Source organism: Ranitomeya imitator, chromosome 2 (assembly GCF_032444005.1).
Source record: "Ranitomeya imitator isolate aRanImi1 chromosome 2, aRanImi1.pri, whole genome shotgun sequence".
NCBI classification, from domain to species: domain Eukaryota; kingdom Metazoa; phylum Chordata; class Amphibia; order Anura; family Dendrobatidae; genus Ranitomeya; species Ranitomeya imitator.
This window is the reverse complement of record NC_091283.1, coordinates 298,121,697-298,138,408: the sequence shown is the minus strand read 5'-3', so window position 1 is coordinate 298,138,408 and position 16,712 is coordinate 298,121,697. Positions and strand designations below refer to the sequence as shown.

Genomic DNA, 16,712 nt, shown 5'->3' with positions numbered 1-16,712 from the left:
TTACAAAGTATTGAGATGAAATTTTGTTTCTGACCAAATACTTATTTTCCACCATAATATGCAAATAAAATGTTAAAAAAACAGACAATGTGATTTTCTGGATTTTTTTTTTCTCAGTTTGTCTCCCATAGTTGAGGTCTACCTATGATGTAAATTACAGACGCCTCTCATCTTCTTAAGTGGTGAAACTTGCACTATTGCTGACTGACTAAATACTTTTTTGCCCCACTGTACTTTGTAAGTTTATAAGCCACTCCAGTGTCAGGAATAGATAGTATGTGACAATACAGTATATACCGCTCAGGGGACACTTAACTTCCAGAGAAAATTTCCATATTCATACTAAATGATTGCACAGATCTCCCAGACATTATGATTGCACATATTCCTAGTCTTTATAACGATATTGTACTCATTCCTTGACAGACTGCAGCATGGCCATTAGAATCTGCAAATGATCTTTGAAGCAGGTATGTTTTCCCTGAGTGGTATATATTGGGCCATCTGAAAACTGAGTTTAGTCTGGGACAATTTGTCTACACTACTAACTGACACCTGTTACAATACCAAACTAGCGCAGTCCCTGTAAGAGAAAAAACACAATAATTATACTGTATTTTCACATACAGTCTGGAGTGGCTTCTAAACTTCCGAAGTATATAGTTTGAAGTTTGGGATCTGGCTATAAATGGCTAGTTTTCTCACTATTTCGGATAACATGATTTTTTTTTTTTGTATAATCTCTCTTGAATATAGGACAATATTAAATAAAGTCTCCTGATGAGTTGCCTTTGTTGAGGACGATGAAACCCGTAGAAATGAGAGGTTTGGAGAGTGAGTGTGTATGCGTCACCTCACCCTATATACTGAAATGTGGAGTAAATGTTTTTTTCTATTAGTCACCTTCTGACTAACCTTCAGTGGGTGAATTATGGGTATAGTTTTACATTTGGAATTAAGAAAGTTTTGTTTTATCCTTTTGTCATCAAACATTAGGAATGACAAGAGACAACCCCTTTAAGAAGATCCAATTTAGGTTCAAACTATTTCAACATTATGAAAATAAAAAGGCTTCTCCCCTATGTGACATCTCTGATGTTTATTAACAGTTGATTTCCAATTAAAATATCACATTGAGAAAATGAAAAAGGCTTCTCTGTGTGACTGCTCTGATGTCTAACAAGAAGTGATTTCCAGTTAAAACATTTCCCACATTCTGATCAGGAAAAGGGCTTCTTCCCTGTGTGGGTTCTCTGGTGCTTAACAAAATTTGATCTATGAGCAAAACTATTCCCACATTCTGAACATGAAAAAGGCTTCTCCCCTGTGTGAATTCTCTGGTGCTTAACACAATATGATTTATCACTAAAACATTTCCCACATTCTGAACATGAAAAAGGTTTTCTTCCCTGTATGAGCTCTTTGGTGTCTATAAAGAACAGATTTCTGATTAAAAAATTTCCCACATTCTAAACAGGAAAAAGGCTTCTCCCTTGTGTGAGCTCTCTGGTGTCTATAAAGAACCGATTTCCGATTACAATATTTCCCACATTCTGAACAGGAAAATGGCTTGTCCTCTGTGTGCGTTTTCTGGTTGCTATCAAGAACCGATTTCTGGTTAAAACATTTCCCACATTCTGAACATGAAAAAGGCTTCTCCCCTGTGTGAATTCTCTGGTGCTTAACACAATATGATTTATCACTAAAACATTTCCCACATTCTAAACATGAAAAAGGTTTTCTTCCCTGTATGAGCTCTTTGGTGTCTATAAAGAACAGATTTCTGATTAAAAAATTTCCCACATTCTAAACAGGAAAAAGGCTTCTCCCTTGTGTGAGCTCTCTGGTGTCTATAAAGAACCGATTTCCGATTACAATATTTCCCACATTCTGAACAGGAAAATGGCTTGTCCTCTGTGTGCGTTTTCTGGTTGCTATCAAGAACCGATTTCTGGTTAAAACATTTCCCACATTCTGAACAGGAAAAAGGTTTCTCCCCTGTGTGAGTTCTCTGGTGGCTATCAATGGATTTCCAGTTAAAACATTTCCCACATTCTAAACAGGAAAATAAACTCCCCTGTGTGGGTTCTCTGGTGAGTAACAAGCTCTGATTTCTGATTAAAACATTTCCCACATTCTGAACATGAAAAAGGCTTCTCCCCTGTGTGAGTTCTTAGATGTATAACAAGATTACTATTAGGTCGGCGCCGTTATACTGATTACAATGACACCTTGGTTGATGAAATCCATCTTGTGGTTGTTGTTTAGTCTTTATTTGTAGTTTTCAGTTAAAGGGAACCTGTCACCCCGTTTTTTGAGATTGAGATATAAATACTGTTAAATAGGGCCTGCGCTGTGTGTTACTATAGTGTATGTAGTGTACCCCGATTCCCCACCTATGCTGAGAAATAACTTACCAAAGTCGCCGTTTTCGCCTGTCAATCAGGCTGGTCAGGTCGGGAGGGCGTGTTCACAGCGCTGGTTCTTCCTCAGCTTTACGTTGGTGGCGTAGTGGTGTCCGCATGTTGAGGTGACTAATCCACTGTGGGCACGTGAACAAGCAGCGCGCGATCTGCGCTGTCATCCCTTTCGTCGGTGGGGGCGGCCATCTTCCTGGGGCCGTGCGTGCGCAGATCGAGTGCTCTGCTGCACGGGGCTTCAGGAAAATGGCCGCGGGATGCCGCGCGTGCGCATTAGAGATCGCGGCGGCCATTTTCCCAAAGCCGAGATGCAAACTCGGCTTGCGCCAGGAGATCCTGCATTAGGCGATATTGATGCGTTTTTTCTGGCGCTCGGATTGCTGTATGATGAACCTAATTCAGTGGATCAGGCAGAGAAAAATTTGCTGGCTCTGTGTCAGGGTCAGGATGAGGTAGAGATATATTGTCAGAAGTTTAGGAAGTGGTCTGTGCTCACTCAATGGAATGAATGTGCGCTGGCAGCAATTTTCAGAAAGGGTCTCTCTGAAGCCCTTAAGGATGTCATGGTGGGATTTCCTATGCCTGCTTGTCTGAATGAGTCTATGTCTTTGGCCATTCAGATCGATCGACGCTTACGTGAGCGTAAAAATGTGCACCATTTGGCGGTATTATCTGAGCATAAACCTGAGCCTATGCAATGTGATAGGACTTTGACCAGAGCTGAACGGCAAGACCACAGACGTCGGAATGGGCTGTGTTTTTATTGTGGTGATTCCACTCATGCTATCTCTGATTGTCCTAAGCGCACTAAGCGGTTCACTAGGTCTGCCACCATTGGTACGGTACAGTCGAAATTTCTTTTGTCCGTTACTTTGATCTGCTCTTTGTCATCCTATTCTGTCATGGCATTTGTGGATTCAGGCGCTGCCCTGAATTTGATGGACTTGGACTTTGCTAGGCGCTGTGGGTTTTTCTTGGAGCCCTTGCAGTATCCTATTCCATTGAGAGGAATTGATGCTATGCCTTTGGCCAAGAATAAGCCTCAGTACTGGACCCAACTGACCATCTGCATGGCTCCTGCGCATCAGGAGGATATTCGCTTTTTGGTGTTGCATAATCTGCATGATGTGTTGGGGTTGCCATGGCTACAAGTCCATAACCCAGTATAGGATTGGAAATCTATGTCTGTGTCCAGCTGGTGTTGTCAGGGGGTACATGGTGATGTTCCAGTTCTGTCTATTTCATCATCCACCCCTTCTGAGGTCCCAGAGTTCTTGTCGGATTACCGGGATGTATTTGATGAGCCCAAGTCCAGTGCCCTACCTCCGCATAGGGATTGCGATTGTGCTATCGATTTGATTCCTGGTAGTAAGTTTCCTAAGGGTCGACTGTTTAATTTGTCTGTGCCTGAGCACGCCGCTATGTGGAGTTACGTAAAGGAATCCTTGGAGAAGGGTCATATTCGCCCGTCGTCGTCGCCATTGGGAGCAGGGTTCTTTTTTGTGGCCAAGAAGGATGGTTCGTTGAGACCTTGTATTGATTACCGCCTTCTAAATAAAATCACAGTCAAATTTCAGTACCCCTTGCCGCTGCTGTCTGATTTGTTTGCTCGGATTAAGGGGGCTAGTTGGTTCACCAAGATAGATCTTCGTGGTGCGTATAATCTTGTGCGTATTAAACAGGGCGATGAATGGAAAACAGCATTTAATACGCCCGAGGGCCATTTTGAGTACCTGGTTATGCCATTCGGGCTTTCCAATGCTCCATCAGTATTTCAGTCCTGTATGCATGACATCTTCCGAGAGTACCTGGATAAATTCCTGATTGTATACTTGGATGATATTTTGGTCTTCTCGGATGATTGGGAGTCTCACGTGAAGCAGGTTAGAATGGTGTTCCAGGTCCTGCGTGCGAATTCTTTGTTTGTGAAGGGGTCAAAGTGTCTCTTTGGTGTTCAGAAGGTTTCATTTTTGGGTTTCATTTTTTCCCCTTCTACTATCGAGATGGACCCTGTTAAAGTTCAGGCCATTTATGATTGGACTCAGCCGACATCTCTGAAGAGTCTGCAAAAGTTCCTGGGCTTTGCTAATTTTTATCGTCGCTTCATCAATAATATTTCTAGTATTGCTAAACCGTTGACTGATTTAACCAAGAAGGGTGCTGATGTAGTCAATTGGTCTTCTGCTGCTGTAGAAGCTTTTCAGGAGTTGAAGCGTCGTTTTTCTTCTGCCCCTGTGCTGTGCCAGCCAGATGTTTCGCTCCCGTTCCAGGTCGAGGTTGATGCTTCTGAGATTGAAGCAGGGGCTGTTTTGTCGCAAAGAAGTTCTGATGGCTCGGTGATGAAACCATGTGCCTTCTTTCCAGGAAGTTTTCGCCTGCTGAGCGTAATTATGATGTTGGCAATCGAGAGTTGTTGGCCATGAAGTGGGCATTCGAGGAGTGGCGTCATTGGCTTGAAGGAGCTAAGCATCGCATGGTGGTCTTGACTGATCACAAGAACTTGACTTATCTCGAGTCTGCCAAACGGTTGAATCCTAGACAGGCTCGTTGGTCGCTGTTTTTCTCCCGTTTTGACTTTGTGGTTTCGTACCTTCCGGGCTCTAAGAATGTGAAGGCGGATGCCCTGTCTAGGAGTTTTGTGCCCGACTCTCTGGGTTTGCCTGAGCCGGCGGGTATTCTCAAAGAGGGGGTAATTTTGTCTGCCATCTCCCCTGATTTGCGGCGGGTGCTGCAAAAATTTCAGGCTAATAGACCTGACCTGTTATGGCTGGTAATTCAGTACCACAATGGACATAGAGATCAGTGCACATACAGTGACCTGGCAATAACCCAAAAAATAAGAACAAGCTCTGAGACGTGGGAACTCTGTTGACCGCAAACCCTAATCCTCTCCAACACAACTAGAGGCAGCCGTGGATTGCGCCTAACGCTGCCTATGCAACTCGCCACGGCCTGAGAAACTAGCTAGCCTGAAGATGGAAAATAAGCCTACCTTGCCTCAGAGAAATACCCCAAAGGAAAAGGCAGCCCCCACATTTAATGACTGTGAGTTAAGATGAAAAGACAAACGTAGAGATGAAATAGATTTAGCAAAGTGAGGCCCAACTTCCTGAACAGAGCGAGGATAGAAAAGGCAACTTTGCGGTCAACACAAAACCCTACAAAATCCACGCAAAGGGGGCAAAAAGACCCTCCGTACCGAACTAACGGCACGGAGGTACACCCTCTGCGTCCCAGAGCTTCCAGCTAGCAGAAAAAACAAATTGACAAGCTGGAATAGAAAAAACAGCAAACAAATAGCAAAGAGGAACTTAGCTATGCAGATCAGCAGGCCACAGGAACACTCCAGGAGGAAACAGGTCCAACACTAGAACATTGACTGGAAGCAAGGATCCAAGCACCAGGTGGAGTTAAATAGGGTAGCACCTAACGACTTCACCAAATCACCTGAGGAAGGAAACTCAGAAGCCGCAGTACCACTTTTCTCCACCAACGGAAGATCACAGAGAGAATCAGCCGAAGTACCACTTGTGACCACAAGAGGGAGCTCTGCCACAGAATTCACAACAGTACCCCCCCCTTGAGGAGGGGTCACCGAACCCTCACCAGAGCTCCCAGGACGACCAGGATGAGCCATATGAAAGGCACGAACAAGATCGGGAGCATGGACATCAGAGGCAAAGACCCAGGAATTATCTTCCTGAGCATAACCCTTCCACTTAACCAGATACTGGAGTTTCCGTCTAGAAACAGGAGAATCCAAAATCTTTTCCACAATATACTCCAAATCCCCCTCCACCAAAACCGGGGCAGGAGGATCAACAGATGGAACCACGGGTGCCACGTATCTCCGCAACAATGACCTATGGAATACGTTATGTATGGAAAAAGAATCTGGAAGGGTCAGACGAAAAGACACAGGATTAAGGACCTCAGAAATCCTATACGGACCAATAAAACGAGGTTTAAACGTAGGAGAGGAGACCTTCATAGGAATATGACGAGAAGATAACCAAACCAAGTCCCCAACCCGAAGTCGGGGACCCACACAGCGTCTGCGATTAGCGAAACGTTGAGCCTTCTCCTGGGACAAGGTCAAATTGTCCACTACATGAGTCCAAATCTGCTGCAACCTGTCCACCACAGTATCCACACCAGGACAGTCCGAAGACTCAAACTGCCCTGAAGAGAAACGAGGATGGAACCCAGAGTTGCAGAAAAACGGTGAAACCAAGGTAGCCGAGCTGGCCCAATTATTAAGGGCGAACTCAGCCAAAGGCAAAAAGGACACCCAGTCATCCTGATCAGCAGAAACAAAGCATCTCAGATATATCTCCAAGGTCTGATTGGTTCGTTCGGTCTGGCTATTAGTCTGAGGATGGAAAGCCGAGGAAAAAGACAAGTCAATGCCCATCCTACCACAAAAGGCTCGCCAAAACCTCGAAACAAACTGGGAACCTCTGTCAGAAATGATATTCTCTGGAATGCCATGTAAACGAACCACATGCTGGAAAAACAATGGCACCAAATCAGAGGAGGAAGGCAATTTAGACAAGGGTACCAAATGAACCATCTTAGAGAAGCGATCACAGACCACCCAAATGACTGACATCTTTTGAGAGACGGGAAGATCTGAAATAAAATCCATAGAGATATGTGTCCAAGGCCTCTTCGGGACCGGCAAGGGCAAAAGCAACCCACTGGCACGAGAACAGCAGGGCTTAGCCCGAGCACAAATCCCACAGGACTGCACAAAATTACGCACATTCCGTGACAGAGATGGCCACCAAAAGGATCTAGCCACTAACTCTCTGGTACCAAAGATTCCAGGATGACCAGCCAACACCGAACAATGAACCTCAGAGATGACTTTATTCGTCCACCTATCAGGGACAAACAGTATCTCCGCTGGGCAACGATCAGGTTTATTAGCCTGAAATTTCTGCAGCACCCGCCGCAAATCAGGGGAGATGGCAGACACAATTACTCCCTCTTTGAGGATACCCGCCAGCTCAGATACACCCGGAGAGTCGGACACAAAACTCCTAGACAGAGCATCCGCCTTCACATTTTTAGAGCCCGGAAGGTATGAAATAACAAAGTCAAAACGGGCAAAAAACAACGACCAACGAGCTTGTCTAGGATTCAACCGCTTGGCGGACTCGAGATAAGTCAAGTTCTTATGATCAGTCAAGACCACCACGCGATGCTTAGCTCCTTCAAGCCAATGACGCCACTCCTCGAATGCCCACTTCATGGCCAGCAACTCTCGATTGCCCACATCATAATTTCGCTCAGCAGGCGAAAACTTCCTGGAAAAGAAGGCACATGGTTTCATCACCGAGCAATCAGAACTTCTCTGCGACAAAACAGCCCCTGCTCCAATCTGAGAAGCATCAACCTCGACCTGGAACGGAAGCGAAACATCTGGCTGACACAACACAGGGGCAGAAGAAAAACGACGCTTCAACTCTTGAAAAGCTTCCACAGCAGCAGAAGACCAATTGACCACATCAGCACCTTTCTTGGTCAAATCGGTCAATGGTTTAGCAATACTAGAAAAATTGCAGATGAAGCGACGATAAAAATTAGCAAAGCCCAGGAACTTTTGCAGACTTTTCAGAGATGTCGGCTGAGTCCAATTATGGATGGCTTGGACCTTAACAGGGTCCATCTCGATAGTAGAAGGGGAAAAAATGAACCCCAAAAATGAAACCTTCTGAACACCAAAGAGACACTTTGATCCCTTTACAAACAAAGAATTAGCACGCAGGACCTGAAACACCGTTCTGACCTGCTTCACATGAGACTCCCAATCATCCGAGAAGATCAAAATGTCATCTAAGTACACAATCAGGAATTTATCCAGGTACTCTCGGAAGATGTCATGCATAAAGGACTGAAACACTGATGGAGCATTGGCAAGTCCGAATGGCATTACTAGATACTCAAAATGGCCCTCGGGCGTATTAAATGCAGTTTTCCACTCATCGCCTCGCTTAATACGCACAAGATGATACGCACCACGAAGATCTATCTTGGTGAACCAACTAGCCCCCTTAATCCGAGCAAACAAATCAGAAAACAATGGCAAGGGGTACTGAAATTTAACCATGATCTTATTCAGAAGGCGGTAATCTATACAAGGTCTCAGTGAACCATCCTTCTTGGCTACAAAAAAAGAACCCTGCTCCCAATGGCGACGATGACGGGCGAATATGCCCCTTCTCCAAAGACTCCTTCACATAACTCCGCATAGCGGCGTGCTCAGGCACAGATAAATTAAACAGTCGACCTTTTGGGAATTTACTACCAGGAATCAAATCGATAGCACAATCACAATCCCTATGCGGAGGTAGGGCATCGGACTTGGGCTCATCAAATACATCCCGGTAATCAGACAAAAACTCAGGAACCTCGGAAGGGGTGGATGACGAAATAGTAAGAAATGGGACATCACCATGTACCCCCTGACAACCCCAGCTGGACACAGACATGGATTTCCAATCTAATACTGGATTATGGACTTGTAGCCATGGCAACCCCAACACGACCACATCATGCAGATTATGCAACACCAGAAAGCGAATAACCTCCTGATGTGCAGGAGCCATGCACATGGTCAGCTGGGTCCAGTACTGAGGCTTATTCTTGGCCAAAAGCGTAGCATCAATTCCTCTCAATGGAATAGGACACTGCAAGGGCTCCAAGACAAACCCACAACGCCTAGCATACTCCAAGTCCATCAAATTCAAAGCAGCGCCTGAGTCCACAAATGCCATGACAGAATACGATGACAAAGAGCAGATCAAGGTAACGGACAGAAGAAATTTTGACTGTACCGTACCAATGGTGGCAGACCTAGCGAACCGCTTAGTGCGCTTAGGACAATCAGAGATAGCATGAGTGGAATCACCACAGTAGAAACACAGCCCATTCAGACGTCTGTGTTCTTGCCGTTCAACTCTGGTCAAAGTCCTATCGCACTGCATAGGCTCAGGTCTAAGCTCAGGTACTACTGCCAAATGGTGCACAGATTTACGCTCGCGCAAGCGTCGACCGATCTGAATGGCCAAAGACATAGACTCATTCAGACCAGCAGGCATAGGAAATCCCACCATGACATCCTTAAGGGCTTCAGAGAGACCTTTTCTGAAAATAGCTGCGAGCGCACCTTCATTCCACTGAGTGAGTACGGACCACTTTCTAAATTTCTGACAGTATACCTCTATTTCATCCTGACCCTGACACAGAGCCAGCAAATTCTTCTCTGCCTGATCCACAGAATTAGGCTCATCGTACAGCAATCCGAGCGCCAGGAAAAACGCATCGATATTACTTAATGCAGGATCTCCTGACGCAAGAGAAAATGCCCAGTCCTGAGGGTCGCCACGCAAAAAAGAAATAACGATCCTAACTTGTTGACCTGGGTCACCAGAGGAACGAGGTTTCAAAGCCAGAAATAGTTTGCAATTATTTTTGAAACTCAGAAATTTGGTTCTATCTCCAAAAAACAAATCAGGAATAGGAATTCTCGGTTCTAACATAGAATTCTGAACCACAAAGTCTTGAATACTTTGTACTCTTGCTGTGAGCTGATCCACACATGATGACAGACCTTTAATGTCCATTGCTACACCTGTGTCCTGAACCACCCAAATGTCTAGGGGAAAAAAAAAAGGCAAAATACAGTGCAAAGGAAAAAAAATGGTCTCAGAACTTTTTTCCCTCTATTGAGAATCATTAGTACTTTTGGCTTCCAGTACTGTTATGGCTGGTAATTCAGTACCACAATGGACATAGAGGTCAGTGCACATACAGTGACCTGGCAATAACCCAAAAAATAAGAACAAGCTCTGAGACGTGGGAACTCTGTTGACCGCAATCCCTAATCCTCTCCAACACAACTAGAGGCAGCCGTGGATTGCGCCTAACGCTGCCTATGCAACTCGGCACGGCCTGAGAAACTAGCTAGCCTGAAGATGGAAAATAAGCCTACCTTGCCTCAGAGAAATACCCCAAAGGAAAAGGCAGCCCCCACATTTAATGACTGTGAGTTAAGATGAAAAGACAAACGTAGAGATGAAATAGATTTAGCAAAGTGAGGCCCAACTTCCTGAACAGAGCGAGGATAGAAAAGGCAACTTTGCGGTCAACACAAAACCCTACAAAATCCACGCAAAGGGGGCAAAAAGACCCTCCGTACCGAACTAACGGCACGGAGGTACACCCTCTGCGTCCCAGAGCTTCCAGCTAGCAGAAAAAACAAATTGACAAGCTGGAATAGAAAAAACAGCAAACAAATAGCAAAGAGGAACTTAGCTATGCAGATCAGCAGGCCACAGGAACACTCCAGGAGGAAACAGGTCCAACACTAGAACATTGACTGGAAGCAAGGATCCAAGCACCAGGTGGAGTTAAATAGGGTAGCACCTAACGACTTCACCAAATCACCTGAGGAAGGAAACTCAGAAGCCGCAGTACCACTTTTCTCCACCAACGGAAGATCACAGAGAGAATCAGCCAAAGTACCACTTGTGACCACAAGAGGGAGCTCTGCCACAGAATTCACAACACTGACCGTTGCCCAGCGGAGAATCTGTTTGTCCCTGATAAATGGACGAGTAGAGTTATCTCTGAGGTTCATTGTTCGGTGTTGGCTGGTCATCCTGGAATCTTTGGTACCAGAGATTTGGTGGCTAGATCCTTTTGGTGGCCGTCTCTGTCGCGGGATGTGCGTTTGTTTGTGCAGTCCTGTGGGATTTGTGCTTGGGTTAAACCCTGCTGTTCTCGTGCCAGTGGGTTGCTTTTGCCCTTGCCGGTCCCGAAGAGGACCTGGACACATATCTATGGATTTTATTTCGGATCTCCCCGTCTCTCAAAAGATGTCGGTCATTTGGGTGGTTTGTGATCGCTTCTCTAAGATGGTCCATTTGGTACCTTTGTCTAAATTGCCCTCCTCCTCTGATTTGGTGCCATTGTTTTTCCAGCATGTGGTTCATTTACATGGCATTCCGGAGAACATCGTTTCTGACAGAGGTTCCCAGTTTGTTTCGAGGTTTTGGCGAGCTTTTTGTGCTAGTATGGGCATTGATTTGTCTTTTTCCTCGGCTTTCCATCCTCAGACAAATGGCCAAACTGAACGAACCAATCAGACCTTGGAAACATATCTGAGATGTTTTGTTTCTGCTGATCAGGATGATTGGGTGTCCTTTTTGCCTTTGGCCGAGTTCGCCCTTAATAATCGGGCCAGCTCGGCTACTTTGGTTTCGCCGTTTTTCTGCAATTCTGGTTTCCATCCTCGTTTCTCTTCAGGGCAGGTTGAGTCTTCAGACTGTCCTGGTGTGGATACTGTGGTGGATAGGTTGCAGCAGATTTGGACTCATGTAGTGGACAATTTGACATTGTCCCAGGAGAAGGCTCAACGTTTTGCTAACCGCAGGCGCTGTGTGGGTCCCCGACTTCGTGTTGGGGATTTGGTTTGGTTGTCATCTCGTTATATTCCTATGAAAGTTTCCTCTCCTAAGTTTAAGCCTCGTTTCATTGGTCCATATAGGATTTCTGAGGTTCTTAATCCTGTGTCTTTTCGTTTGACCCTTCCAGCTTCTTTTTCCATCCATAATGTATTCCATAGGTCATTGTTGCGGAGATACGTGGCACCTGTGGTTCCATCCGCTGATCCTCCTGCCCCGGTTTTGGTTGAGGGGGAGTTGGAGTATATAGTGGAGAAGATTTTGGATTCTCGTATTTCGAGACGGAAACTCCAGTACCTGGTTAAGTGGAAGGGTTATGGTCAGGAAGATAATTCCTGGGTCTTTGCCTCTGATGTTCATGCTGCCGATCTGGTTTGTGCCTTTCATTTGGCTCATCCTGGTCCGCCTGGGGACTCTGGTGAGGGTTCGGTGACCCCTCCTCAAGGGGGGGGGGTACTGTTGTGAATTCTGTGGTCAAGCTCCCTCCTGTGGTCATGAGTGGTACTTCGGCTGGTTCTGTCTATGAGCTTCCTCTGGTGGATGTGAGTGGGGCTGCGGCTTCTGAGTTTCCTTCCTCAGGTGAAGAGGTTAAGTCGTTAGGTGCTGCTCTATTTAACTCCACCTAGTTCTTTGTTCCTTGCCTCCAGTCAATGTTCCAGTATTAGTCTTGCTCTCTCCTGGATCGTCCTTGTGGCCTGTCTTCACTGCAAAAGCTAAGTTCTGCTTGTGTTTCTTGGTTTGCTATTTTTTCTGTCCAGCTTGCTATTTTGGTTTGTCTTGCTTGCTGGAACCTCTGGGACGCAGAGGAAGCACCTCCGTACCGTTAGTCAGTGCGGAGGGTCTTTTTGCGCCCTCTGTGTGGTTGTTTGTAGGTTTTTGTGCTGACCGCAAAGCTATCTTTCCTATCCTCGGTCTGTTCAGTAAGTCGGGCCTCACTTTGCTAAAATCTATTTCACCTCTGTGTTTGTATTTTCATCTTTACTCACAGTCATTATATGTGGGGGGCTGCCTTTTCCTTTGGGGAATTTCTCTGAGGCAAGGTAGGCTTATTTTTCTATCTTCAGGGCTAGCTAGTTTCTCAGGCTGTGCCCGATGCGCCTAGGTCTGGTCAGGAGCGCTCCACGGCTACCTCTAGTGTGGTGTGATAGGATTAGGGATTGCGGTCAGCAGAGTTCCCACGTCTCAGAGCTCGTCCTATGTTATTAGTAACTATCAGGTCACTTTGTGTGCTCTGAACCACAAGTTCATAACACATGTCACTGAAGGATCAGTGACCTGTCATAAGCCTATACAGATGAATATGTAAGCAGAGCACTGCATAAAACCCCACCCATAGCTCCACCTGCAGCCCCGCCCAGAGCACGAGAATCTCATTAACTGAAAACTACAAATAAAGATTAACCCATTTCTGACATCAGACGATCCTGGCCAATTTGACAATTCTGTGTCCATTAACTGATCAATATTTTTGCATTGATGCCAATTTATTTTCTTAACCTAAACACATTTTGGAGGATTTCAGCTTTCAAAAGAATAATTTATGCAACCAATGGATGAATTTAACGCCAGGTTATAAGCTTTAATTTACATAGCATGGATAAGCGACATAACTTCAGTCAGGGAGTACACGTCTCAGCGATCGGCCATGATCGCGGGGAGATCATGGCTGACCGCTGCCAAGTGTCAGCTGATTCAGACAGCTGGCACCCAGCACTAGGTGTCAGAAGAAGTCACAGAACGCTCCCGGCAATTTAACCCCTGAAATACTGCGATCAAACACGATTGCAGCATTTCGGAAGCCGACACAAGGGCTCACAGCATGCCTTTGAGAAAGGACCTTCCATTATGGGTCAGGCATTGGGGATCTCCCCTTTTGTACTGTTTTTATTGATGAAGATGTCACGGGCTACCGCGACAGAGAGGTTCCAGAGAACCGCAGCGCTCTGGGCCTCGTTCACACACAGTGAACAGAAGCTCTTCTCCTGTATTCTGACCTGGCTGCTTTGTGCCAGCAGTGCAGGAGTTAACCTTGTTGCTGAGTTGCTGTGAGCTGGGTCTCTCAGCTGAAGTGGATTTTGTAATCTCTTCCTCTATATAGACCCAGCCTTGACTACAGCTATTGTCAGTGATCAGTTCTGCTGCCTGGCTTGGAGGTTGAAGGATATTAGGAGCTTGGAGGTTTATTTACAGAGATTGGTGTCTGCTGTTTTGGTTGCATGTTAAACCTGTTTTCCTTCCTAGTTTTTTCCTTCTCTTCCCTTCTCTGTGTTTCCTCTGTGGCTGTGTGAGCATTTGGTGAGTTGGAGACTTTTTGTTACCTTGTCTGTATACCCTGTTTATTGTTGTATTTATACACTGGTGCAGTCCTCCTCCCTGGGGGGAGAGGGGGGCCACTGATAGCGCCTGCACAGGAGACAGGGATACGCTGGCGGCTCAGGCCTCCTAATCATCAAAGGTACCCCTGAGATAAGGGAAAGCCAGGGCCCCTTATAGTGGCAGGGACAGGTGCGGGTCTGTTGTGAATTCTGTGGCTGAATTCACTCCTGTGGTCACAAGTGGTACTGCAGCTTCTGGGCTTCCTCCCTCAGGTGTTCTGGTGAGCTCGTTGGCTGCTTTGTTATTTAACTCCACCTGATTCTGTCTTCCTTGCTCCTTGTCAATGTTCCAGTGTTGGATCTGAGCTTTGGATCTTTCCTGTGGCCTGCTGCTCTGCTTAGATTAGTGCTTCTTTGCTTTTGTTGCTATTTTTTCTGTCCAGCTTGTCTATTCATTTTGCTGGAAGCTCTGAGACGCAAAGGGTGTACCGCCGTGCCGTTAGTTCGGCACGGTGGGTCTTTTTGCCCCCTTTGCGTGGTTTTTTGCTTTAGGGTTTTTTGTAGACTGCAAAGTTCTCTTTGCTATCCTCGCTCTATCTAGAATATCGGGCCTCACTTTGCTGAATCTATTTCATCCCTACGTTTTGTCTTTTCCTCTTGCTAACAGTCATTATATGTGGGGGGCTGCCTTTTCCTTTGGGGTATTTCTCTGAGGCAAGCCAGGCTTGTATTTCTATCTTCAGGCTAGTCAGTTCCTCAGGCTGTGCCGAGTTGCATAGGTAGTGTCAGGCGCAATCCACAGCTGCCTTTAGTTGTGTTTAGGATAGGTTCAGGTATTGCGGTCTACAGAGATTCCACGTCTCAGAGCTCGTTCTATTGTTTTTGGGTTATTGTCAGATCACTGTATGTGCTCTGATTGCTGGCACACTGTGTCACTGGATAGCCATCATAACAGTACAAGGAGCCACACTAATGATTCTCAATAGAGGGAAAAAAAAAGTTCTGACATTTTTTTTTCTCAGCTCTGTGTTCAGTCTTTTTTTCCCCCTAGACATTTGGGTGCTTCAGGACACAGCTGTGGACATGGATATTCAGGGTCTGTGCTCTTCAATGGATAATCTCGTTATAAATGTACAAAAGATTCAAGATAATATTGATCAGAAATCTATGCTAGAACCAAGAATTCCTATTCCTGATTTGTTTTTTGGTGATAGAACTAAGTTTCTGAGCTTCAAAAATAATTGTAAGCTATTTCTGGCCTTGACACCTCATTCTTCTGGTAATTCAGTTCAACAGGTTTTGATTATTATTTCTTTTTTGCGCGGCGACCCTCAGGACTGGGCATTTTCTCTTGCGCCAGGAGACCCTGCATTGAGTAGTGTCGATGCGTTTTTCCTGGCGCTCGGATTACCGTACGATGAGCCTAATTCAGTGGATCAGGCTGAGAAAAATTTGCTGGCTTTGTGCCAGGGTCAGGATGATATAGAAGTATATTGTCAGAAATTTAGGAAGTGGTCAGTACTCACTCTGTGGAATGAATCTGCGCTGGCAGCTTTGTTCAGAAAGGGTCTCTCTGAGGCTCTTAAGGATGTCATGGTGGGTTTTCCTATGCCTGCTGGTTTGAATGAGTCTATGTCTGTGGCCATTCAGATCGGTCGTCGCTTGCGCGAGCGTAAATCTGTGCACCATCTGGCGGTATTGTCTGAGATTAAACCTGAGCCTATGCAGTGCGATAGGACTTTGACCAGAGTTGAACGGCAAGAACACAGACGTCTGAATGGGCTGTGTTTCTACTGTGGTGATTCCACTCATGCTATTTCTGATTGTCCTAAGCGCACTAAGCGGTTCGATAGGTCTGCCGTCATTGGTACTGTACAGTCCAAATTCCTTCTGTCCATTACCTTGATATGCTCTTTGTCATCGTATTCTGTCATGGCGTTTGTGGATTCAGGCGCTGCCCTGAATCTGATAGATTTGGATTATGGTAAACGTTGTGGGTTTTTCTTGGAGCCTTTGCGGTGTCCTATTCCGTTGAGAGGAATTGATGCTACACCTTTGGCCAAGAATAAACCTCAGTACTGGGCCCAGCTGACCATGTGCATGGCTCCTACACATCAGGAAGTTATTCGCTTTCTGGTGCTACATAATCTGCATGATGTGGTCGTGTTGGGGTTGCCATGGCTACAAACCCATAATCCAGTATTGGATTGGAACTCTATGTCGGTATCCAGCTGGGGTTGTCAGGGGGTACATGGTGATGTTCCATTTTTGTCTATTTCGTCATCCACTCCTTCTGAGGTCCCAGAGTTCTTGTCTGATTATCAGGATGTATTTGAAGAGTCCAAGTCCGATGCCCTACCTCCGCATAGGGATTGTGATTGTGCTATCAATTTGATTCCTGGTAGTAAATTCCCTAAAGGTCATTTATTTAATTTATCCGTGCCTGAACACGCCGCTATGCGCAGTTATGTGAAGGAATCCCTGGAGAAGGGACATATTTGCCC

The 16,712-nt window shown here is 45.7% G+C and overlaps 1 protein-coding gene across 1 annotated transcript; it reads right to left on the bottom strand.

The window, feature by feature from the left end:
- Window positions 1-1,220: 1,220 nt before the first annotated feature.
- On the bottom strand, window positions 1,221-16,129 carry LOC138666444 (oocyte zinc finger protein XlCOF6-like). Its single transcript, XM_069754667.1, has 5 exons — window positions 16,110-16,129; window positions 2,107-2,172; window positions 1,876-2,018; window positions 1,539-1,766; window positions 1,221-1,429 (listed from the first exon to the last, which is right to left on the bottom strand). Exons 1-5 carry the CDS (start codon window positions 16,127-16,129, stop codon window positions 1,221-1,223), a joined length of 666 nt encoding a protein of 221 aa, XP_069610768.1.
- Window positions 16,130-16,712: the final 583 nt, after the last annotated feature.